Here is a 23,822-nt window from a genome sequence, read left to right on the forward strand (position 1 = left end):
TTTTAGCAGAGGGTGGGAAAGGACATGGAGCACAGAGCGGTGGACAAGCACCACTCCATAAGAGAGCGATGAACAGGATTTCCACCCACAACCCTGCTCACAGGCTCTGCACCACACTAACATAAAACTAGCATTCATACAGTCATTTGGGCTATTATCAGCAGTAAAATACTGTGAAAGTTTTACTGCAGCATGCTGTCAATTATGGTGCATTGTGGGAACATTTTGTGTGTGTGTGTGGGGGGGGGGTAATTGCTGTATATGGCATTTTTGGTGGGTTGAAAACATTTTGACCACGAGTGGTATTGTTGTTTCTGTCTTATTTTGAGGAGTGTCTTATAGGAGGCTATATTAAGAGTGCTGTACCAATTTAACTGGTATGTGGTAGTAATGACCCATCAATTTAACATAGGGGACAGATTAGAGTGGCAGCAAGTCTTAAACCTTTAATGCTTGAGCATTTTTCCATGTCTTTTTTTAACCTGTTTTGCCCTGTAGTGGCTGTCAGTTTGGAAAGACATGCTCCTGAACTTTGGCGATTACTAAGTATTTTTTAAATCTCCCGCTTTGGGCTGGATGTGTCAATGTGTAGTTCATACATGCAGAATTAGTCTTACCTCAATTAGCCACCAAATCCCGAGTTTGAAAGCAACTGTTTTTCCTAGAACTGTGCTCCACCATTTCCCAAAATGTTTCCCCCGTGAGGGCCAGACCCTTTGCAATTACAGTTATAGCCTGTGCTTGACTTGGACTGAAATAGGTGTCAGTACTCATTTCGGGTGCCGGTTTTGTTTACATTTATGTGCAGGAGCTCCACAATACTGTTGAGCTAATAAGAGGTGCAGGAGCTCCACAATACTGTTGAGCTAATAAGAGGTGCAGGAGCTCCACAATACTGTTGAGCTAATAAGAGGTGCAGGAGCTCCACAATACTGTTGAGCTAATAAGAGGTGCAGGAACTCCACAATACTGTTGAGCTAATAAGAGGTGCAGGAGCTCCACAATACTGTTGAGCTAATAAGAGGTGCAGGAACTCCACAATACTGTTGAGTTAATAAGAGGTGCAGGAGATCCACAATACTGTTGAGCTAATAAGAGGTGCAGGAGCTCCACAATATTGTTGAGCTAATAAGAGGTGCAGGAGCTCCACAATACTGTTGAGCTAATAAGAGGTGCAGGAACTCCACAATACTGTTGAGCTAATAAGAGGTGCAGGAGCTCCACAATACTGTTGAGCTAATAAGAGGTGCAGGAACTCCACAATACTGTTGAGTTAATAAGAGGTGCAGGAGATCCACAATACTGTTGAGTTAATAAGAGATGCAGGAACTCCACAATACTGTTGAGTTAATAAGAGGTGCAGGAGATCCACAATACTGTTGAGTTAATAAGAGGTGCAGGAACTCCACAATACTGTTGAGTTAATAAGAGGTGCAGGAGATCCACAATACTGTTGAGCTAATAAGAGGTGCAGGAACTCCACAATACTGTTGAGTTAATAAGAGGTGCAGGAGATCCACAATACTGTTGAGTTAATAAGAGGTGCAGGAACTCCACAATACTGTTGAGTTAATAAGAGGTGCAGGAGCTCCACAATACTGTTGAGTTAATAAGAGGTGCAGGAATTCAAGAACTAGAACATTTGAGATGCCGGTACTCCTGTCCATGTCAAGCACTGGTCCTAGCCAATGAGCTTCAGCCCTTTGCCATTTGAGTGAAAGCTAGCAAGATGCGCACACACAACACAGCGAGAGAGAGAGAGAGAGCAATGACGTGGTGCACATATCTGCCCATACTGTATGTGACATAGTACGCAATATTCGGGGACCACTTTCGTCTTGTGAATGCATCTTTCAGAATTACTGGCTAAAAAGTATACACACGTACTGCTGAATCTCTTTAAGGTTTCTAGAAGGGCAAGTAATATAAACCACCAAATATTTATTGATATGCTGTAATGTGTAAACACCTGACCTTTCAGCCAGCCTGCTTGTACCAATTCCATGTAATTATAGTAAAATACTGTGAAATACAAATCCCATCTCCCCTCAATGAATTTCATTCATTCATCCAGTCAATTATTCATGCATTCATCATTCTACGGTATTATACTGTGTCATTACACAGTACTTGCTTTGATACTGTGTTTAGATTACAGTAGGTGTACTACAATATGAAATACAGTAACTTACTTGCCACTTTGCTGCCTGTTAGTTACTGTCAAATCCACGGCAAGCCCTTTACAGTGTAGCTATCACTAGCTAACAGGGAAACATAGCTAGCTAACAGGGAAACATAGCTAGCTAACAGGGAAACATAGCTAGCTAACAGGGAAACATAGCTAGCTAACAGGGAAACATAGCTAGCTAAGCTAGGGAAACATGGCTAGCTAACAGGGAAACATAGCTAGCTAACAGGGAAACATGGCTAGCTAACAGGGAAACATGTCATTCTTCTTACATGTGCTACTAAAGTTAAAAAGCATTGGATTGGTGTAAACATGGTTTAGAGTGTTTACAACATACGTTTTGCACCAGTCTCAGGGCTCTTTCTTTTTCAATCCAAGTCACATTGAGATTGACTTTATTTTAGAAACCGAACCTAATTTATGACCTGACCCATGACCTTATGTATTGCTGCTGCTCCAACGCATGCTTTCTGTCCTTAACACTGAAACTGAAACGGAATAATATAACAGCGAATAGAAATATGTCGATACAACTAAAAGTAAATCAAAACTAGCAGGTCTGAAAATGAACTGAAACTAAACTGAATTTAACATAAAAAGCAACATTCTAGAAATACACATGAATATAAAACAACTAAACTATGATAACCTTGGTGTGTGTACTGTGTGTACTGTGTGTACGTGTACTGTGTGTGTGTGTGTACTGTGTGTGTGTGTGTACTGTGTGTGTACTGTGTGTGTGTGTGTACTGTGTGTGTGTGTGTGTGTGTGTGTGTGTGTGTGTGTACTGTGTGTGTACTGTGTGTGTGTGTGTGTGTGTGTGTACTGTGTGTGTGTGTGTACTGTGTGTGTGTGTGTACTGTGTGTGTGTGTGTGTGTGTGTGTACTGTGTGTGTGTGTGTGTGTGTGTGTGTGTACTGTGTGTGTGTGTGTGTGTGTGTGTGTGTGTGTGTGTGTGTGTGTGTGTGTGTACTGTGTGTACTGTGTGTGTGTGTGTACTGTGTGTGTGTGTGTACTGTGTGTGTGTGTGTGTGTGTGTGTGTGTGTGTGTGTGTGTGTGTGTGTACTGTGTGTGTGTGTGTACTGTGTGTGTGTACTGTGTGTACTGTGTGTGTGTGTACTGTGTGTACTGTGTGTGTGTGTACTGTGTGTGTGTACTGTGTGTACTGTGTGTGTGTACTGTGTGTACTGTGTGTACTGTGTGTGTGTGTACTGTGTGTGTGTGTGTACTGTGTGTACTGTGTGTGTGTGTGTGTGTGTGTGTGTGTGTGTGTGTGTACTGTGTGTGTGTGTGTGTGTGTGTGTGTGTGTGTGTGTGTGTGTGTGTGTGTGTACTGTGTGTGTACTGTGTATGTGTGTGTGTGTGTGTGTGTACTGTGTGTGTGTGTGTGTGTACTGTGTGTGTGTGTGTACTGTGTGTGTGTGTGTGTGTACTGTGTGTGTGTGTGTACTGTGTGTGTGTGTGTGTACTGTGTGTACTGTGTGTGTGTGTGTGTACTGTGTGTGTGTGTGTACTGTGTGTACTGTGTGTGTGTGTGTGTGTGTGTGTGTACTGTGTGTGTGTGTGTGTACTGTGTGTGTGTGTGTGTACTGTGTGTACTGTGTGTGTGTGTGTACTGTGTGTGTGTGTGTGTACTGTGTGTGTGTGTGTGTGTGTGTGTGTACTGTGTGTGTGTGTGTGTGTGTGTGTGTGTGTGTGTGTGTGTGTACTGTGTGTACTGTGTGTACTGTGTGTACTGTGTGTGTGTACTGTGTGTACTGTGTGTGTGTGTACTGTGTGTACTGTGTGTGTGTGTGTGTGTGTGTGTACTGTGTGTGTGTGTGTGTACTGTGTGTGTGTGTGTGTGTGTGTGTGTGTACTGTGTGTGTACTGTGTGTGTACTGTGTATGTGTGTGTGTGTGTGTGTGTGTGTGTGTGTGTGTGTGTGTGTGTGTGTGTGTGTGTGTACTGTGTGTGTGTGTGTGTACTGTGTGTGTGTGTGTGTGTGTGTGTGTGTGTGTGTACTGTGTGTGTACTGTGTGTGTACTGTGTGTGTGTGTGTGTGTGTGTGTGTGTGTGTGTGTGTGTGTGTGTGTGTGTGTGTGTGTGTGTGTGTGTGTGTGTGTGTGTGTGTGTGTGTGTGTGTACTGTGTGTGTGTGCTGTGTGTGTGTACTGTGTGTGTGTGTGTACTGTGTGTGTGTCGTGACATGTCCTATTCTTACATCTGTATTTCTGTCCTCACAGTCTGTCATTAATGATCACAAATGTGTGTCTGTGTGTCAGTGCAGGTTTGGAAGAAGATGAGAAAAAAGAACAGTCCTTGGCCTGGGCAGCGTTGAAAGGTGCTGGTATATTTGACATTGGCGTTACAAAAACAGTTCACACATTGATGCTGTAGTGTCATCGATTCAAACAATGAAAACATGAACAATAAAAAACACCGCATGCTCAACTTAGAACGAGTGACATTCCCAAAAGTCTCTTTTCTGAATGGATTCTTTTAATAACATTTTTATAAGCAATAACATATTCATTTTATAGAAAATAAACATCTCTAGGAAATACTATACACAATTATATTAGTACATCACATCTTACAGTTAAACAGCGTCAAATACTTATATACACCATTAAATAATGAGAGCATCATAATCAAGAATCAGAAGAAGAAGAGGTTTGTGGTGTGATGCTTTGCTCTTGTCTGTACTGTACGCCCTAATACTGTATGTGTCCACTGATATGAAGTACTAAAGTACTGTACACTACACCCTAAAGTAGTACTGAAGTACTGTACACTACACCCTAAAGAGGCTGTCTGTGTGTGTGAGAATGCTGCAGTAAGGGGAACAGGCTACGCTACTGTGAGTGCCACATACAGAGAAAGGAATGAGAGAGATACACTTGATGTGGAGTCAGAAAACTGAAACAGTCCGAATACGGACACCGTACAACAGTCACGGTTCCCCATTTAATGGGGAGGACTGTGTTACTGTACGGTGTCCATATTATGACATATTTGAGTCTCTGTACGGTTGATTCAGCTCTATGGTGCTGAGAACTCAAGTCGTGTAGGACTAAGAATCTATTGGAGTCGAATACTTGTTCATTTTTATGGAGACAGCAGCCTTTGGTGATGGAGATGATGGACAGAGATATTGATGAAGAACTGTGGTGAGATGAGATGACGACGTGTGAGATGATGCCGGCCGGGCCCTATGCCCTGACCTTTAACCTTTATGGTGATGATGTGGCGTCTACTGTACATCATGTTGTATGAGCACACGTCTGAACTTCGACTCGGTGACCTCCAGAGTTTTGACCCCCCCCCCCCAATATCCAAATTAGCACACTACCCACTTAGAATGAAGCGATGTATAAGGCATGCATTCTAAAGTAGTACGCTAGTGTGAATATTGAAACCTTTATTTTTATAAAAATGTTTAATTGAACACAAAGCGGGACAGATACCAACGCTGACTCAATGGTGTCGTATAGCCGTAATATGCACATCAAAATACATACCGGAAGAAGAGCGTTATATTCAGTCATTTTTTCTTTCTGTCGATATCAGAATCATATTTAGAATCTGTTAAAACACGCAATGTACATTTTTATAACACTTAAGCGCACATTGAGATACATCCAGGGGAGGGGCGGCTTCTTTTGACGCATGACATCTTGAATTGGAACACGCTCGTTCCCTTCCTTGTACAAGCACACACACACACAGTCCATGTCACACACACACACACAGTCCATGTCACACACACACACACACACAGTCCATGTCACACACACACAGTTGATGTCACACACACACCGCAACCTGGAACTCGGACAGCAGAGCCGGAGGGGGCCTATTCTGGCCAATCGCAATCCACCAGGTGTCCAAAAATGATAGCGACCGTTCCAGAGACATAACAGTGCAGCGTGAATTTAAAACAGCTCCCTGTCTCTCCCCCTCTCTCTCCCCCTCTCTCTCTGGAGGGGTGGTCTCTAAGTAACCATGGCTGCCAGGTGTCTAGACTCCAGACACAGACAGACAGGGCTGTGAAAGACTCTCTCAAAACACCGCAGTCCGTCTGTCCGTGAAGGATACTGTCTGTCAGACAGACTATGCAGTCCCTCTCTCTGTCTCTCTGTCTCTCTGTCTGGTTATCAGGGGTGGCTGAGATAAAGCAGTGCCGTTGCCAGGGGTTACGGGGGTTGCTCTGAGGGACCTGCTGTCTTGTGTCTGTATTGCTGCCATCGGTGGTGCCATCGGTGGTGCCTCAGAGGATCCCCAGCCGTCCCCATTGGCTGATGCGTCTGACTCATCATCATCAGGTTTGGGTGGGGGGATGTCCTATCTGTCTGTCTGTCTGTCTGTCGCACTGCATAGGTGATGCTCACTGGGGCTGGGTAGTGCTCTATTTTACAAAGCCTGGAAGACAAAGACAAATTATGTATGAGGGCGATTGCTGTTCACTTCAAAACACGTGCACAAAGATAATGTTATATATGAAAAAAATGAATATTGTGCTTTTGAGAGTGTATGGGTGATCTGTGTGTGTTGTGTCATACTGTCTGCAGGTTCAGTAGGTCTCTCTCTCTCTCTCTGGACATATGTACTCATGCCTTCTGAAATAGAGCGCACCAGCACTCACAGCACTGCAATGTGTGTGTGTTATTCTCCATGGCCAGCGCAGGATGGGACCTTTAATTGCCATGGTCACTGCAAACATGAAAGCTGCAGTGTCTGTGTGCCTGAGTCTCTGCTCTGAGCTAACATGAAAGCTGCAATGTGTGTGCTTGTGCGCTGGTGTGTGTGTGTGGTTCTGCACAACTGTAGACATGAAAGCTAGCTGCAGTGTGCGGTAGTGGAGGATGGAGGATGCAGCTGGCCAGTGAACTGGCTCCTGTGAATGACAAGGTGGGAACGCCTACTAACTACAATGGTGGGGTGCTTCCCCCTTATCCTCAGTAGTCTCTCTCTCTCTCTCTCTCTCTATCTCTCTCTCTCTCTCTCTCTCTCCCCCTCTCTCTCTCTCTCTCTCTCCCCCTCTCTCTCTCTCTCTCTCTCTCCCCTCTCTCTCTCTCTCTCTCTCTCTCTCGCTCTCTCTCTCTCTCTTTCTATTCCTCTCCCCCTCCCTCTCTCTTTCTCTTTCTGAATCTCTCCCCCTCCCTCTCTCTTTCTCTTGCTGAATCTCTCTCCCTGTGTCTCTCAGTATTCTCTTTCTCTTCTGTCTCTCTATATTATCTCTCTTTCTCTCTCTCTATATGTAGTCTCTGTCTCCCTTTCTCATTCTCTTTGTATCTCTGAGTCTCTCTGTGATGTAACGGCCCGCTGCTCTCCTTTTGTTTCTACACATCCGCAGAGAACACAAAAACAGCCTCTGTTTGTCTCCTACTGTGTGTGTAATATGTGTGTGTGTGTGTGTGTTTGTGAACATTCACAATGTTCATACGTTTTTGTGTGAGTTTGCACAATATGTGCCTGCTGTTTGTGTGTGCCTGTGTATATGTCTGCCTGTTGTGTGTGTGCGCTTGCCTGTGTGTGTGTGTGTGTGTGTGTGTGTGTGTGTGTGTGTGTGTGTGTGTGTGCGTGTGTGTGGGTGCCTGTGTGTATCTGTGCCTGTGTGTGTGCGTTTGCCTGTGTGTGTGTATGTGCCTCTGTGTATGTGCCTGTGTGTGTGTGTAACTGTTTGTGTGTGCCTGTGTGTGTGTGTGCCTGTGTGCGTGTGTGTGTGTGTGTGGGCCTGTGTTTGTGCGTTTGCCTGTGTGTGTGTATGTGCCTGTGTGTGTGTGCCTGTCTGTGTGTGCCTGTGTGTGTGCCTGTGTGCGTGTGTGTGTGTGGGCCTGTGTGTGCAGCAGTTCCCTGCCCATGTGAGATTGCTCCCTTCCACCCTCCTTTCCTTCCTCCATCCCTCCTGCTGGTGTCTGTGTCTGTGTTGTAGAACAGTGAGAGGAGGAGAGCAGAGGAGCAGAGAACAGAGGCAGAGTTCCATGGAGACCTGGGTGGGGTGGTGGGGGGGTGGGGGGGGGTTGTGCCTGGGATTGTGTCTGTGTATCTCTACTGCTCTCTGATTAGGCTGCTCAGTCTGCTAAATTAGCATCACACAGACCCACCAGCCTCCCTCTCTCTCTCTCTCTCTCTCTCTCCCTCTTTCTCTCTCTCTATCCCTCTGTCTTCCTCCTCTCTCTCTCTCTCTCTCTCTCTCCCCCCCCCTCTCTCTCTCTCTTTCTCTCTCTCTCCCTATTTCTCTCTCTCTATCCCTCTGTCTTTCTCCTCTCTCTCTCTCTCTCCCTCTTTCTCTCTCTCTCCCTGTCTCGCTCTTTCTCTCTCTCTATCCCTCTCTGTCTCTCTCTCTCTCTCTCTCTCTATTTCTCTCTCTCTATCCCTCTATCTTTCTCCTCTCTTTCTCTCTCTCTCTCTCCCTCTCTCTCTCTCTCTCTCTCTCTCTCTCTCTCTCTCTCTCATTCTCTCTCTGTCTCTGTTCTTCTATACGTGGGAGGGGAAGAGAGGAGGGAGGGGGATAGGATACAGGGACAGGAAAGGAGAAAAGAGAGAGAGGGAGGGAGAGGGAGGAGAGATGGAGGGAGCAAGGGGAAGGCAGGGGGTGAAGAGAGAAGAGGAGAAGAGAGAGATGGAGGGAGTGAGGGGAAGGCAGAGGTGGGCGTGATGCTTTTTTGATCAGCAGCCAGATTTTCACCCTTGTCTGTCAGTCTACACAGAGGAGAGGAGAGAGGGATGGGGAGAATATAGGAGGGAGGGAGGGAGGGGGAGAATAGAGGAGGGAGGGAGGGGGAGAATAGAGGAGGGAGAGGAGAGAGGAGAGGAGAGAGGAGAGGAGATGAGAGAGAGGCTGCTGCTTCAATGCACCGCTGCTCCCTGCTGAATGTCAGTACCCCTCTCTCTCCCCTCCCCCTTCCCTCCATCATTGACCTTCCTCCAGAGTGCAGTGTGGCGTTACCGCCACCAGATGGCGCCTCCCATAAAGAAAACTGCAACCTTGGAAATCCAAACAAAACAGGAAGAGTGGGCTGCTAATGTGATCACACTCCCACTTTCAGTCATAACAATGCACAGCGTGGCTGACTAATGTTTTCCGAGAGGTGCAGTGTGAGAGGTAGCTAGTGGGATAAAGTGTAGGATGATTTGCCATTTTGTCAAGGTCATTCGTAGGACTCCCTGTGCAGTCATTTAAAATGAACAAATGTAGCGGATGACATCTTAATGTGCGTAGGGCTTCATCTCAAATGGCACACTATTAAGTAGAGCACTTCTTTTGACCAGGGCCCTATATGGATGTTAATGGGCAACATACATTCCACAACAGTAACATTCTTGTTCCTTTGCATAGAATGTGTTTGTTGTAGATTAGAACAGTGGGTGCCGACATGGATGAGACTGAACTCTGTCAACCCAGTTGGAGCTGGATTCCTATCCTATGTCTGCTAGCCTTTCAGCTTGGTGCTGAACACTCTATTAGAGTCTGTGTTTAGTGATGGGAGGGAATCGACAGGCTGACCTCCAGCCCTGCAGAAGGCTGTGTGAGACCAATCAGTGTTCGGTGTTCAGGTGGCGTTAACAGTGGTGTTAGTGGACTGGCCAGTCAATAGTGCTCAGCGCCAGGCAGAGATGCCTGATAGGCTGTTGCCACGGGAGATGCAGAGAAACACGACCTTGGTTACACACATCCTCTGTCTCTGTCTGTGTCTGACTCTCTCTCTGTCCATTTATGAGTGTGTGTCTGTCTGTTTATGTGTGTGTGTTAATGTCTCTCTCACTCTCTTTTTCCTTACTCTCTGTCACTGTCACTATATGTCATTCTCTGTATGTCTGTCTCTGTCACTATATGTCATTCTCTGTATGTCTGTCTCTGTCACTATATGTCATTCTCTGTATGTCTGTCTCTGTCACTATATGTCATTCTCTGCTCTGTCACCATATGTCATTCTCTGTATGTCTGTCTCTGTCACTATATGTCATTCTCTGTATGTCTGTCTCTGTCACTATATGTCATTCTCTGTATGTCTGTCTCTGTCACTATATGTCATTCTCTGTATGTCTGTCTCTGTCACCATATGTCATTCTCTGTATGTCTGTCTCTGTCACTATATGTCATTCTCTGTATGTCTGTCTCTGTCACTATATGTCATTCTCTGTATGTCTGTCTCTGTCACTATATGTCATTCTCTGTATGTCTGTCTCTTTCACTATATGTCATTCTCTGTATGTCTGTCTCTGTCACTATATGTCATTCTCTGTATGTCTGTCTCTGTCACTATATGTCATTCTCTGTATGTCTGTCTCTGTCACTATATGTCATTCTCTGTATGTCTGTCTCTGTCACCATATGTCATTCTCTGTATGTCTGTCTCTGTCACTATATGTCATTCTCTGTATGTCTGTCTCTGTCACTATATGTCATTCTCTTATGTCTGTCTCTGTCACTATATGTCATTCTCTGTATGTCTGTCTCTGTCACTATATGTCATTCTCTGTATGTCTGTCTCTGTCACTATATGTCATTCTCTGTATGTCTGTCTCTGTCACTATATGTCATTCTCTGTATGTCTGTCTCTGTCACTATATGTCATTCTCTGTATGTCTGTCTCTGTCACTATATGTCATTCTCTGTATGTCTGTCTCTGTCAAAAACTGAAATGTAATGTATTGTAATATCACAGTATTAGAAATTCCTAACCAGAGGGGATAGAGAGATGGGAGTCTTGGATTATAGGAATGTTTACGGAGATAAAAGCATCATTATTCTGATGTGTATGGTTCTGTTCTCTCAGGGTGGGTGAGTCTCCAGGACAAGCCAAGAAAGTACAGAAGAAGCCAAAGAGCCCTCCCACTAACAGGTACAGTAGAGAACAGTGCTGCCCCCTACTGACTGCACATAAGTGGCTCTTACTGTCTCCTATACTTCACATCTCTGACTGTCTCCTATACTTCACATCTCTGACTGTCTCCTATACTTCTCATCTCTGACTGTCTCCTATACTTCACATCTCTGACTGCCTCCTATACTTCACATCTCTGACTGTCTCCTATACTTCACATCTCTGACTGTCTCCTATACTTCACATATCTTACTGTCTCCTATACTTCACATCTCTGACTGTCTCCTATACTTCACATATCTTACTGTCTCCTATACTTCACATCTCTGACTGTCTCCTATACTTCACATCTCTTACTGTCTCCTATACATCACATATCTTACTGTCTCCTATACTTCTCATCTCTGACTGTCTCCTATACTTCTCATCTCTGACTGTCTCCTATACTTCACATCTCTGACTGCCTCCTATACTTCACATCTCTGACTGCCTCCTATACTTCACATCTCTGACTGTCTCCTATACTTCACATCTCTTACTTTCTCCTATACTTCACATATCTTACTGTCTCCTATACTTCACATATCTTACTGTCTCCTATACTTCTCATCACTCTCTCTCCCCCTCAGGATCCTGAAGCCAAGTCAGGGTCAGAATGCCTCTGTCCCAGGTCAGCTAAACCGACAGGGGTGAGTACAGTCTCCAACATTTCTCTACTTCTCCCCCTCTCTTTATTTCTCTGCCCTTCTTCTTTAATTCCTTAACTCATAAAAAATAAAAACTCCAATAAATACTAAAATGTTAATTTATAATGAATAAAAATCACCCCATCTCTCCCCCCTCTCTGTCTGTCAATCTAAGTCTGTGTGTCAGGAGCTGGTACAGAAATACCTCGGAGGACAGAGTGAGGCGCTCAGACAGCCTGAAGAATCATAACTCCCTGAGCTAACTGGTTCCTCCCTCAGTCCCTCTATGACCCCTCACTCCCTGACCTTTGATCCTTGACATCTGGGCCTTCTATCAGCCCCATGTTGCACTATGGTTTGACTACCACCAATGCTACTAGTCCCTCTAACCTCCCTCTAAATTCCCTCTGACCTCCCTCTAACTTCCCTCTAACCTCCCTCTGACCTCCCTCTAACTTCCCTCTGACCTCCCTCTGACCTCCCTATGACTTCCCTCTAACTTCCCTCTAACCTCCCTCTGACCTCCCTCTGACCTCCCTCTAACTTCCCTCTAACCTCCCTCTGACCTCCCTCTGACCTCCCTCTAACCTCCCTCTAACCTCCCTCTGACCTCCCTCTGACCTCCCTCTAACTTCCCTCTAACTTCCCTCTAACCTCCCTCTGACCTCCCTCTGACTTCCCTCTGAACTCCCTCTAACTTCCCTCTAACCTCCCTCTGACCTCCCTCTGACCTCCCTCTAACTTCCCTCTAACTTCCCTCTAACCTCCCTCTGACCTCCCTCTGACCTCCCTCTAACTTCCCTCTAACCTGCCTCTGACCTCCCTCTAATCTCCCTCTAACCTCCCTCTGACCTCCCTCTGACCTCCCTCTAACCTCCCTCTGACCTCCCTCTGACCTCCCTCTGATGGTTCAGTCCAGTGCTCTCTGCCCAGGACATACCCTATCCAATGGATTGTTGCTATAGTTACATAGATTGTTCTACTATTTATCTCCCTTTTGCATGTGTACAGACGGATTCTGTTTATTTGCTTACCTTGTGTTTCGGACATTTCAGTGAAAAGTTGTCGTCTTGGAACATGCAGCCTGAGAGAGAGAGAAAGAGAGAGAAGGAAGGAGACAGAGAGGGAGAGAAGGAAAGAGAAAGATAGAGGTAGGGAAAGAAGGAAGGAGAGAGAGAGAGAGAGGGAGAGAGAGAGAGAAGGAAGGAAGCAGAGAGAGATATAGAGAGGGAGAGAGAGAAGGAAGGAGGGAGAGAGGAAGAGATGGAAGGAGAGAGAGACAGAGAGGGAGAGAGAGAAGGAAGGAGGGAGAGACAGAGAGGGAGAGAGAGAGAAGGAAGGAGAGAATGATAGGATGAGGTAGGTTGCAGCCATGGTGTACTCTGCAGGATTAAACTGGTCCTTCAGTTCTCTCAGTGCTGCCTCTGTGAGGAGTTCTAATCCCCACGGTACCTACTGATGGCATGATGTAATGTGAGGGGAGGCCATACCTACATACAGCATATGCTTATACACAAATGACACACACACACACACACACACACACACACACACACACACACACACACACACACGCTACCTCCACCCCTTCATTCCCCCTCCCCCTTCACCCTTCCCTCTTACTCCCCTCCCCCTTCACCCTTCCCTCTTACTCCCCTCCCCCTTCACCCTTCCCTCTTACTCCCCTCCCCCTTCACCCTTCCCTCTTACTCCCCTCCCCCTTCACCCTTCCCTCTTACTCCCCTCCCCCTTCACCCTTCCCTCCTACTCCTCCCACTCCTTCTTGCCTGCTTTATCCATCCCTCTCCTCCTCTCTCCTCTCTCTCTCTCTCTCTCTGAGGGCTCTTACCTATCTCCTCCTCTCTCCATCCCTCTCATCTCTCGCTCTCTCTCTCTGAGGGCTCTTACCTCTCTCCTCCTCTCTCCATCCCTTTCCTCTCTCTCTCTCTCTCCGAGGGCTCTTACCTCTCTCCTCCTCTCTCCATCCCTTTCCTCTCTCTCTCTCTCTCTCTCTCTCTCTCTCTCTGAGGGCTCTTACCTATCTCCTCCTCTCCTCCTCTCTCCTCTCTCTCTCTCTCTCTCTCTCTCTCTCTCTCTCTCTCTCCAAGGGCTCTTACCTATCTCCTCCTCTCCTCTTCTCTCCTCTCTCTCCTCTCTCTCTCTCTCTCTCTCCGAGGGCTCTTACCTCTCTCCTCCTCTCTCCATCCCTTTCCTCTCTCTCTCTCTCTCTCTCTCTCTCTCTCTCTCTGAGGGCTCTTACCTATCTCCTCCTCTCCTCCTCTCTCCTCTCTCTCTCTCTCTCTCTCTCTCTCTCTCTCTCTCTCTCTCTCCAAGGGCTCTTACCTATCTCCTCCTCTCCTCTTCTCTCCTCTCTCTCCTCTCTCTCTCTCTCTCTCTCCGAGGGCTCTTACCTCTCTCCTCCTCTCTCCATCCCTTTCCTCTCTCTCCTCTCTCTCTCTCTCTCTCTCTCCGAGGGCTCTTACCTATCTCCTCCTCTCCTCCTCTCTCCTCCTCTCCCCTCTCTCTCCTCCTCTCTCCTCTCTCTCTCTCTCTCTGAGGGCTCTTACCTATCTCCTCCTCCCCTCCTCTCTCCTCTCTCTCTCTCTCTCTGAGGGCTCTTACCTATCTCCTCCTCTCCTCCTCTCTCCTCTCTCTCTCCTCTCTCTCTCTCTCTGAGGGCTCTTACCTATCTTCTCCTCTCTCCTCCTCTCCCCTCTCTCTCCTCCTCTCTCCTCTCTCTCTCTCTCTGAGGGCTCTTACCTATCTCCTCCTCTCCTCCTCTCTCCTCTCTCTCTCCTCTCTCTCTCTCTCTGAGGGTTCTTACCTATCTCCTCCTCTCCTCCTCTCTCCTCTCTCTCTCCTCTCTCTCTCTCTCTGAGGGCTCTTACCTATCTCCTCCTCTCCTCCTCTCTCCTCCTCTCTCCTCTCTCTCTCTCTCTCTGAGGGCTCTTACCTATCTCATCCTCTCCTCCTCTCTCTCTCCTCTCCTCTCTCTCTCTCTCCTCCTCTCTCCTCTCTCTCTCCTCTCTCTCTCTCTCTGAGGGCTCTTACCTATCTCCTTGGCGCAGATGTAGTGGTATTTGTGAGGGCAGCCTTTCCAGCAGCAGCTGATGGACGCGCCCACTCTCTGGCACTTGGAACAGCTCTGGAGACCAGACAGACAGACAGAGAGAAAGACGGACAGAGGGACAGCCAGCCAGACAGAGAGACATAGAGCCATACAGACGGGCAGACAGGCAGACAGACGGACAGACAGGCAGACAGACAGTCTCCAGTTAATAATAAAGCATCTACTTGATGTTGCCAAAAATATGTCACTGTGTCCAATATGTCACTGTGTCCAATATGTCACTGTGTCCAATATGTCACTGTGTCCAATATGTCACTGTGTTCAATATGTCACTGTGTCCAATATATCACTGTGGACAATATGTCACTGTGTCCAATACGTCACTGTGTCCAATACGTCACTGTGTCCAATATGTCACTGTGGACAATATGTCACTGTGGACAGTATGTCACTGTATCCAATATGTCACTGTGGACAATATGTCACTGTGTCCAATACGTCACTGTGTCCAATATGTCACTGTGTCCAATACGTCACTGTGTCCAATATGTCACTGTGTCCAATATGTCACTGTGGACAATATGTCACTGTGGACAATATGTCACTGTGTCCAACATGTCACTGTGGACAATATGTCACTGTGTCCAACATGTCACTGTGGACAATATGTCACTGTGGACAATATGTCACTGTGTCCAACATGTCACTGTGTTCAATACGTCACTGTGTCCAATATGTCACTGTGTCCAATACGTCACTGTGTCCAATATGTCACTGTGTCCAATACGTCACTGTGTCCAATATGTTCCCTACAAAATAGACTTGAACATGGCAAATGTTTTTCTTATTTGTGATCTATTTTTTATTATTATTCCATTTCATAGTAATGTAAAAAACCCATTCATTTCTAACTGTGGGAGGTTAGAATTATAGATCACAATCATGTACAGTTTACTGTATGTGAAATACAGCACTTGAAATATTGACTCTCCATTGGTAAGATGCAGTATCAGTATCAACCGGAGAGAGAGAGGTGGAAAGAGAGAGAGAAAGAAAAAGAGAGAAATCAGCATAGAGAAAGAAGAAGGTCTCACCGTTTCTGTGGAGGTGTGAACAGCCTCTTTCAGGCCGTACAGCCTCCCTGCCACCATGATGATCCCATTGGTCCAGATAGCACAGTTCTCATGGGCCCAGTGTTCCTTAGCCTCAGCCTCCCCCTGCAGTCTCTGGAGGAGGCCTCCTCCTCCATTGCCCCCTTCCTGACCACCAGCTGTGGCCTCCGCAGCCCTCCTCTCCCCCTGGAGCTTCTGCATCCTCCTGAACCGATCCCGTAGGGTGGGCCGGTGCGTGCTTCCGCCCTCCGCCGGTGCCCTCTCTGCCCTCCTGGGGCGCCAATGGTGGGGGTGGGGCTGATGATGGTGACTCCCACCACTACTACTACTGCCCTGCTTTGTGACTGTCTCCATATCCACCTTTTTACTAACTTCCTTTTTAAAGCCGGGGTCTCCTTCGCTTGTTGGGGTGCTGCTGCTTGGTTCCCTGATGCTACTGTTGGAGCTTATTTTCTCTCGGTTTTCCCTCTGGGTTTCTATATGTCTTGCTGACAGGATTTTGCGGGGGATGCTATCCTCTGGGAAGTAGGGCCCACACAAATCCCCCAGCTCACGGTAATTTGCTGGCTTTCCACACAGGCAACACGTTAGACACCTGTCAATTAACGTTTTGTTAACCAAGGGCCCCTGGAGCATAGCTGAGGAGCTGGGTATCGCCTTGGCAACTGTGACTGAGTTTTTAATTTTGTCCGGGCTCTTTTTCCGGGGCTTCTGAAGCACCATCTTCAGCTCTTCATCGCGCCTGTTGACGATGGTACAGAGAGAGGTGAAGTCTCTGGAGCTGTCCATACGCACATATGGACAGAAGGAGTGTTTGATTCTGCTTTTAGGAGTCTTACTCAGTACCTGTTTGAGAGAGGGCTCTGGCTGCTTTTCCTCTGACACTGCAGGACTTTCCTTTTTCCATTTCTTCTTCTTGAGTCTGGCCTCCCTCCCTGCAGCCTTTACCACCGCTTCAATCACCTCCATGGCGTCTTTGATTCCCTTTTTAGGACCAGGTTTTTTGTGAACCCTCAGAGGTTTGCTGCTCTGCTGTTCACCTGGTGCTCTCCCTCTCTTTTTGGAGGGGGATGAAGAGGGCTTCCTCCCTCGTTTGGAGGGAGGCGGCTGGATCATTTCTGTGGCGATCACCTGCGGGCTGTCTGTGATCTCACCTGGGCCGGCTGGTAGAGCGGGCGTTGTTGTTAACGCTGTGTCAGTGGGTGTCTCTGTCTGCTGTTCTGCTGTTGTTGTCTCTACCTCCTCGCCAGCCACAGGCCCCTCTGAAGGCTGTCCTCCCTTCTTCTTCCTCCTCCTCTGTTTCAGGTGCATCTCGTGGTTGTTCTTGATGGCCCTCTGCTTGGCCAGCCGCGGCGTGTTGATGATCAGGCTCCCCGTCTCCATGGCGACCACCGTGGCGTCCGTGCTCTCTACCATGGCCCATTTCCTCCTCTTGGTCCTGGTGGGTTTGTTGGCGCCGCTCGCCGCTGCAGCGTCTGGCACACCTGATGGGAGTGGCTCCGGCTGCACCCCCTCCCCGGTGTTCTGCTGCACCCTTCTCTCCTGTTCTGTGTTCTGGGCCCCCGTGGAGCTCCCCACGTCTCTTGCTAACTCCTCCCGTGACACATCAGGGGCGCTCACCGCCGCCACTGGGGCCTCGCTCTCCTCCGAGACGGGCAGCGACACAGGCTTTGACGTCACTTCATCTACTGTCGCCTCTGTGCTCTCGGGCTGTGGTGTTGGCGGGTGTTTCTTCGAACCGGTGCCCGAGTTTATTTTCTGAACCATGGCCTCGTATTTCAGACCCCTGCCTTTGCGCGGGGGGAGGTACTTGGTTTTAGTGGGACACTGAGAAGGGACACTGGGCATTTCACTAACCACATCACCATCAGCCATCGTTGGAGGAGGGTTATCTTTGGTCAGCACAGTGATCAGAGAGGTCTTGATGTGCCTGCCTCTCTTTAGCCTTCTCTTGGGCCCTCGGACACCCATCTCATTGGGTTTGACTAATGGAGGCTGGTTGGCCTGGTCAGAATGGGGAGTTTCAGGCTGGGGCTGTTGTGGTTTTGGTTTTGGTTTTGGACCTCGCTTTTTCTTCACCGGAGGCTCTAGAGGCAGAGGACTGGGTTTTCTTTTGAGTGGAGGTACAGGTGCAGTTTCAAGAGGTACAGCTACAGTCGGTTCTTTAGGTTTCTCAGGTGGAGCGACAGGTATACTAATGTCTGTTACACTGTTGTCTGTTACACTGTTGTCTTTTATGCTGGTGTCTGTTACGCTGGTGTCTGTTACACTGGTGTCTGTTACACTGGTGTCTGTTACATTGGGGTCTGATACACTAGTGTCTGTTACTCTGGTGTCTGTTACACTGACGTCTGTTGCAATGGTGTCGGTTTCACTGGTGTCTGGTTTACTGGTGTCTGTTATACTGGTGTTGGTTTTACTGGGGTCTGTTACTCTGGTGTCTGTTACACTGGTGTCTGTTACACTGGTGTCTGTTACACTGGTGTCTGGTTTACTGGTGTCTGTTATACTGGTGTTGGTTTTACTGGGGTCTGTTACTCTGGTGTCTGTTACACTGGTGTCTGTTACACTGGTGTCTGTTACACTGGTGTCTGGTTTACTGGTGTCTGTTACACTGGTGTCTGGTTTACTGGAGTCTGTTACACTGGTGTCTGTTATACTTGTGTCTGTCTGGTTAGGAAAGACAGGGATGGCTGGCTCTATGCTCATACGTTCCTCATTTTGTAACACTGCATTGGGCTTTGTTATACCTGTCAGGGTTTGAGTCAGGATTCCCTCAGATTGCGCCTTCTCTTTTTCCTTTGGAAGCTTATCCTGGGGGGGCTTCCTGGATCTCAGGACCATGTTCTTTCCGTCCTTGCCTGGAGCTTTCACTTCCTGTTTCCCATCACCTTGCTGACTGTTGATGCTCAAGCTCTTCTGGCCTCTTCCTGGACCCCCTGTTATGGGTGGAATGGGACCTTCCTGTTCTGCCAACTTCGACTTAGAGCCCGTACCCCTGGGACGACCACGGGGTGCTCCTTCAGTTGGTTTTGGACCAGGTTTTGGTCCTGGTTTTGGACCCGGTTTAGGCCCTGGTTTTAGAACTGTTTTTGGGCCTGGTTTAGGCCCCGGTTTTAAACCTGGTTTTGGGCTGGGCTTCGAATCGGGTTTCAAACCTGGTTTTGGTCCTGGTTTTAGACTTGGCTTTGAACCTGGTTTTGGCCCTGGTTTTAGTCCTGGTTTAGGCCCTGGTTTTAACCCTGACTTTGGGCCTGGTTTTGGGCCTGGTTTCGAACCTGGTTTCCGCCCTGGTTTCCGTCTTTCAGGGGGCTGGGGATCCTTAGGAGGAGTGTCCTGCGCGTTGAATGAGCGAGTGCACATTCTGGAGCGGGAGCCCTCAACAAGCAGTTTGTGTGTCTCGCTCGTTGTGATTATGTCCTGGTGAGCGGCCATGTCTAGCTGATCGGAGAACAGAGCACTCTTGCTGGAGGGCATGCAGGGTTTCTGCGGTGGCGAGGGGGCACTCTCCCCCTCTCTCTCCACACTCAGCTGTCTCCTGAATTCCACACCTGAATGCATCAGTCTCCTCCTGCCTCGGCCGTGCTTCCGGCCGAAAGCCTGCGGGTGTGCAGATGGGGCCACGGGTTCTGGCTTGGCTGAGGGGGTCACAGCGCTTGGGCAGCTGATGCCCGGCTCCATGTCCTCATCACCTTTCTTTGGCGAGGGTGGGGTGTTGGCCCAGGAGGGCGCTGAGTGCAGTATGGACTTCCCCGGCAGCTGAGGGGAGTCAGGCTCCAGCACGTTGGAATCGCTGTGATCAATATGGTCCCTGGTGTGAGACGGAGCTGGAGGTGTTGCTATCTCGCTGAGAGCTGAGAAAACCATCATGGCTGAGTGAGACTGGGGTGGAGTGTCACAAATGGCTGACCCACTTTCTGGGGATTCTACTGCTGCTGCTGTTGCATCCGGTTGTGCTGCTTGGCTTTCTGTCTCTGCAGACTCTGTGTTACTGTAAGGCTGAGGCTCAGCCAGGCTCTGGCCTTCTGTTCTGCTGCACAGTTCTCCAGAAGGCTCCTCCTGTGGGCTCGTTCTATTGTTGAGGTCCCTCTCAGTTGATGGCAGGCTCTCACTCTCTTCTCCCTCTCTCTCCTCAGCAGACAGAGGAGAAGATATGGAGTTCTGCTTTCTCTCCTCCTCCCCCTCCTCATCCTCCTCCTCTTCTTCTCTGCTCTCTCTCTTCTCTGAGGCGGAGAGCCTCTGGTCCAAAGCCTCGCCCCGTGGGGTAGGGGATGTGTTCTCCGAGCTGTCTTCCTTCTCTGTTAAATATTCATCTTGGTCAAGGTCACCCCTGGAAATATAGGGGGATGTCTTCACTGAGCTCTCAGAGTCAGTGGGAGATTCGGATTTGAAGGCCTCTGATTTCATCTCCTGGCCCAGGTCTCCCTTGTGGCTGGAGTCTGAGAGGCTTGGGGACTTATCCGCCGAGTCCCCTTTGCCTCGGTCATATTTGTTTTGTATCTTGTGGTACATGTTCTCGTCGTAGCAGTAGCTCTTTCCCTCGGTCACTGCTTTGTTGATCTTGCTATACAGCGCTGGGCCTTTCTCGTCCTCTGGCCATTTCTCCCGCTTCTCAGAGGTATCTGTGACATTATCGCTGCCTCTGCGGTCACTCTCGCTGTCGGAGGTCTTTTTCACGCCATCATCCTCGTAGTCTGCTATTTTCTCTGTCCAGGCCAACTCCTCAAAGTTTTCCTTCAGTGGCAAGCCAAGACGTTGGATGTCTGGAGGAGACTGGCTCTCCTGCTTCATGGGGCTGGGAATCGTCACACTCACGGGGGACCTCTCATCCCCCACGCTCTTCATGGGGGTTTGTCGGGGTTCGTGTCCCCCCTGTGACCTGGGGTCAGGGGTCATGTTGTCCCTGGAAGCCACGCTCTGCAGGCCGGACACAGAGTCACCAGACCGGGTGGACATGTCATCCGGTGAGGTCATGGAGCAGGATGAGGCCGTGTCCAGGCCCAAGTGTGTGTTGTTGGGGGCCTGAGCTGGGCTCCTGCCCTGGCCGCAGTAGTAGTACCCTCTCTCCAGCTGCTCGTCAGAACTACTGGAGTACCCCCCCTCCTGCATCTCCATGGGGACGAGCGGGTGCTGGTTTGTGCTGTAGGGGTCCTGCATGGGACCCCCACCGTGCTGAGCCTCGGGGCCTCCTGGCACTCCTTTGTAAACCTCTTCCTTCTTGGAGGAGCTGCCTCCACTGCTCCCAATGCTGCTGCGCTTGGCCCCCTTCTTGTTGGCGACCATGGCCTCGGAGAGCAGCAGCTGCTGCACATTGTTGGAGATGTTCTCCACCTGAGAGGTGAGGGCATTCAGGCTCCACAGGCTGGGGTTGGCAAGCAGCTTCTCGGAGAAGCGCTCCTTCATGGAAACCCCCTGTGTGTAGCTGTGCTGCGGGGTTGGGTGGGCCACGTTGGGGGACGAGGACGGGTGGGAGCGCGGCGGCATCAGCAAGCCCTGGTCCTGCAGACCCGCTGAGGAAGAGGAGGACGAAGAAGCCGCCCCTGGGGTCATTGGTGGCTGGCTGTACTGGAAGTTCTCTGGATTGGTCATCAAAGGGGAAGGGGTGGAGCTGTAGGAGGGCGAGCGGCCTACAGAGCGTGCAGGGGAGTGGCTGGAGGCGGGACTACATGTCTGGTAGTACTGCTCAGGGGATCTGACGGACAGCTCGGACAGACAGTAGTTCTGCTGGGGCTGGCTGAAGTGTTGGTATTTGGGGTGGGTCTCCTGGGGAGTGGGAATGCCTTGTAGTGGGGGCTGGGGCTCATAGCCACCCCTGGAGGGAGTCTGTTGGTAGCTGTAACTGTTCTGGGGTGGCGGGCGGTATCCCCCCTGCTTCAGACCACTGTGGCTGCCCATCTGCCTAGTGTACTGGGAGCTGGGCGGCATACTATATCCCTTGTAACAGTGGGGCATTGGGCTGCACTTCTCCATGTAGGAGGAGGAGGATGGCGAGGGGGACGGGGGATGTTGGGGGTAGTGGAGGTGGCTCTGGGGGTACATCAACGGGGACTGGCCTGGGTTTGCGGGATGGGGCTGGTGGTGTGGGCTGGTGTAGACCGGAGCGGAGGCCTGGTGGGGCTGGTGACACTGGCTCTGGGAGTGAGCCAGCATGTTCTGGTCCAGATACTGGGAGGACCCAGGGGGACCTGGCTCCATCCTGCCTACCATCTCCTGCTCGTACTGAGCTAGCTGAGCTGGGTCGTCCCACTTAGACTGCTGGAGGTGGCCTTCACTCATATACTGGGCCGGGTATCCCCCCGGGCCCATGTGATTGCTGTAGCCGCCTGCCTGCATATGCTGGGGAGTGGGAGGAGGTCCTTGGCTCCCCCCACTGTAAGCCTTCTTATCATGAGGCGTCGAACCTCCTCCACCACCCACACCACCACCCACACCGCCTCCATTACCCTGGGGGTATCCAGGGTATGCCTGCTGGCTGTAACAGTCCTTAGGTCCAGTTATGGGTCCACTTCCTTGTCCAGGTCCGGCTCCTGGTCCCGCTGGAGGCATCCCTGTAGCGGTGGCCAGCGCGTGCGCCTCGTAGACCTGCCTGGTCTGTCCGTGGTGGGGGTGTTGTCGGTAGCTCTCCAGGCGTGATAATTCATGGTGCTCCTGCTGGTAGCAGGGCTGGTTGCCATGGAAACCGCTCCTCTCTCTGCTGAACGACTGCATGGCTCCAGCTATAGGAGGGGCGGGGGGAGGGAGGGGGTCGGGGGTGGGGGTGTTCTGACAGAGAGAGAGAGATGAGAGAGAGATGAGAGAAGGAGTGGAGAGGGAGATGGGGAAAGAGGGGGAGGGATAGAAAAACAGAAGAGAGAAGGAGGGGGTGTTAGTATCACAGAGCCAGGACATTACATCTCTACCTTCACGTCTCTAACCCCAACATCCTTTATCTCACCAGGAAAGATCAGAGACACAACAACAAAGTCTTGCCTTTCTGAGATCAATTGACTTAATATCATGTTCAATTAAAAGAAATGCTCGATTTGAATTCACAAGTAATGTTACTGTACACACCTGTACACACCTGTACACACCTGTACACACCTGTACACACCTGTACACACCTGCACACAGCTGTACACACCTGTACACACCTGTACACACCTGTACACAGCTGTACACACCTGTACACACCTGTACACACCTGTACACACCTGTACACAGCTGTACACACCTGTACACACCTGTACACACCTGCACACACCTGTACACACCTGCACACAGCTGTACACACCTGTACACACCTGTACACAGCTGTACACACCTGTACACACCTGTACACAGCTGTACACACCTGTACACACCTGTACACACCTGTACACACCTGTACACAGCTGCACTGGAAATACATTCAAATGATTCATTTTCCTTTGACAGATTCTAAGCAACGGACATATCTTCTGGGCAAGATAAGATGGAGTCTGGACTCTGGTCAGGGAACAGTGAACAAGCTAGAATACAGCGGCCATTTCAACCATCTCAAGATGGAGGGAGCTAGCCCGTTGTTGGCGGAGCTAGCCCGTTGTTGGCGGAGCTAGCCCGTTGTTGGCGGAGCTAGCCCGTTGTTGGCGGAGCTGGGATTGTCAGGTCATGCAGGAGGCAGTGTGAGTCAGACATGTCTGTTAATGTGAGCTGCCGTCCAAACCAAGCCTGCCACGCAAGGACACGGCCTCTGGAGGGGAAGCCAGAATAGACGGGGCACAAGAAAACACATAACCAGATAACTTGTGTGATGAATAGGTGAGGTGTTAAGAGATAACGGTCGATTGAGATGTTCTGTGACCAAATCCCGTCAATGTCATTCTGCATGAAACATCTCATGGGAATTTTCACTGTGTTTTTGTGAGGCTATTGTTACTCAATATTTACTTGTAATATGCAAGCACATGTTTCAGTATCACATTACAGCCATTA

General features: G+C 49.3%; 1 protein-coding gene across 2 annotated transcripts; it reads right to left on the minus strand.

The window, feature by feature from the left end:
* Window positions 1-4,628: 4,628 nt before the first annotated feature.
* On the minus strand, window positions 4,629-22,577 carry LOC139400305 (retinoic acid-induced protein 1-like). Of its 2 annotated transcripts, none has more exons than XM_071145276.1 (4): window positions 15,852-22,577; window positions 14,739-14,832; window positions 12,722-12,771; window positions 4,629-6,592 (listed from the first exon to the last, which is right to left on the minus strand). In XM_071145276.1, the coding sequence occupies exons 1-4, from the start codon at window positions 22,575-22,577 to the stop codon at window positions 6,584-6,586; spliced, it is 6,879 nt and encodes a 2,292-aa protein (XP_071001377.1). In that variant the 3' UTR covers window positions 4,629-6,583. The 2 variants fall into 2 exon arrangements, with proteins under 2 accessions (XP_071001377.1, XP_071001376.1); XM_071145275.1 differs by lacking the exon at window positions 4,629-6,592 and adding an exon at window positions 8,595-8,875.
* Between the last annotated feature and the right edge of the window lie 1,245 nt (window positions 22,578-23,822).

The sequence above is a fragment of the Oncorhynchus clarkii genome, unplaced genomic scaffold, assembly GCF_045791955.1.
Source record: "Oncorhynchus clarkii lewisi isolate Uvic-CL-2024 unplaced genomic scaffold, UVic_Ocla_1.0 unplaced_contig_645_pilon_pilon, whole genome shotgun sequence".
In the NCBI taxonomy this organism is placed as follows: domain Eukaryota; kingdom Metazoa; phylum Chordata; class Actinopteri; order Salmoniformes; family Salmonidae; genus Oncorhynchus; species Oncorhynchus clarkii.

Bases quoted from the DNA above. Each gene is read 5' to 3' on its own strand.
- LOC139400305 (XM_071145275.1), bottom strand. From the start codon at position 22,577: ATGCAGTCGTTCAGCAGAGAGAGGAGCGGTTTCCATGGCAACCAGCCC. The intron at 14,833-15,851 runs GTGAGACCTTCT...TCTGGTCTCCAG, and splicing joins TTCACACCTCCACAGAAACG to AGCTGTTCCAAGTGCCAGAG. The intron at 12,772-14,738 runs GTAAGAGCCCTC...TCTCTCTCTCAG, and splicing joins CATCTGCGCCAAGGAGATAG to GCTGCATGTTCCAAGACGAC.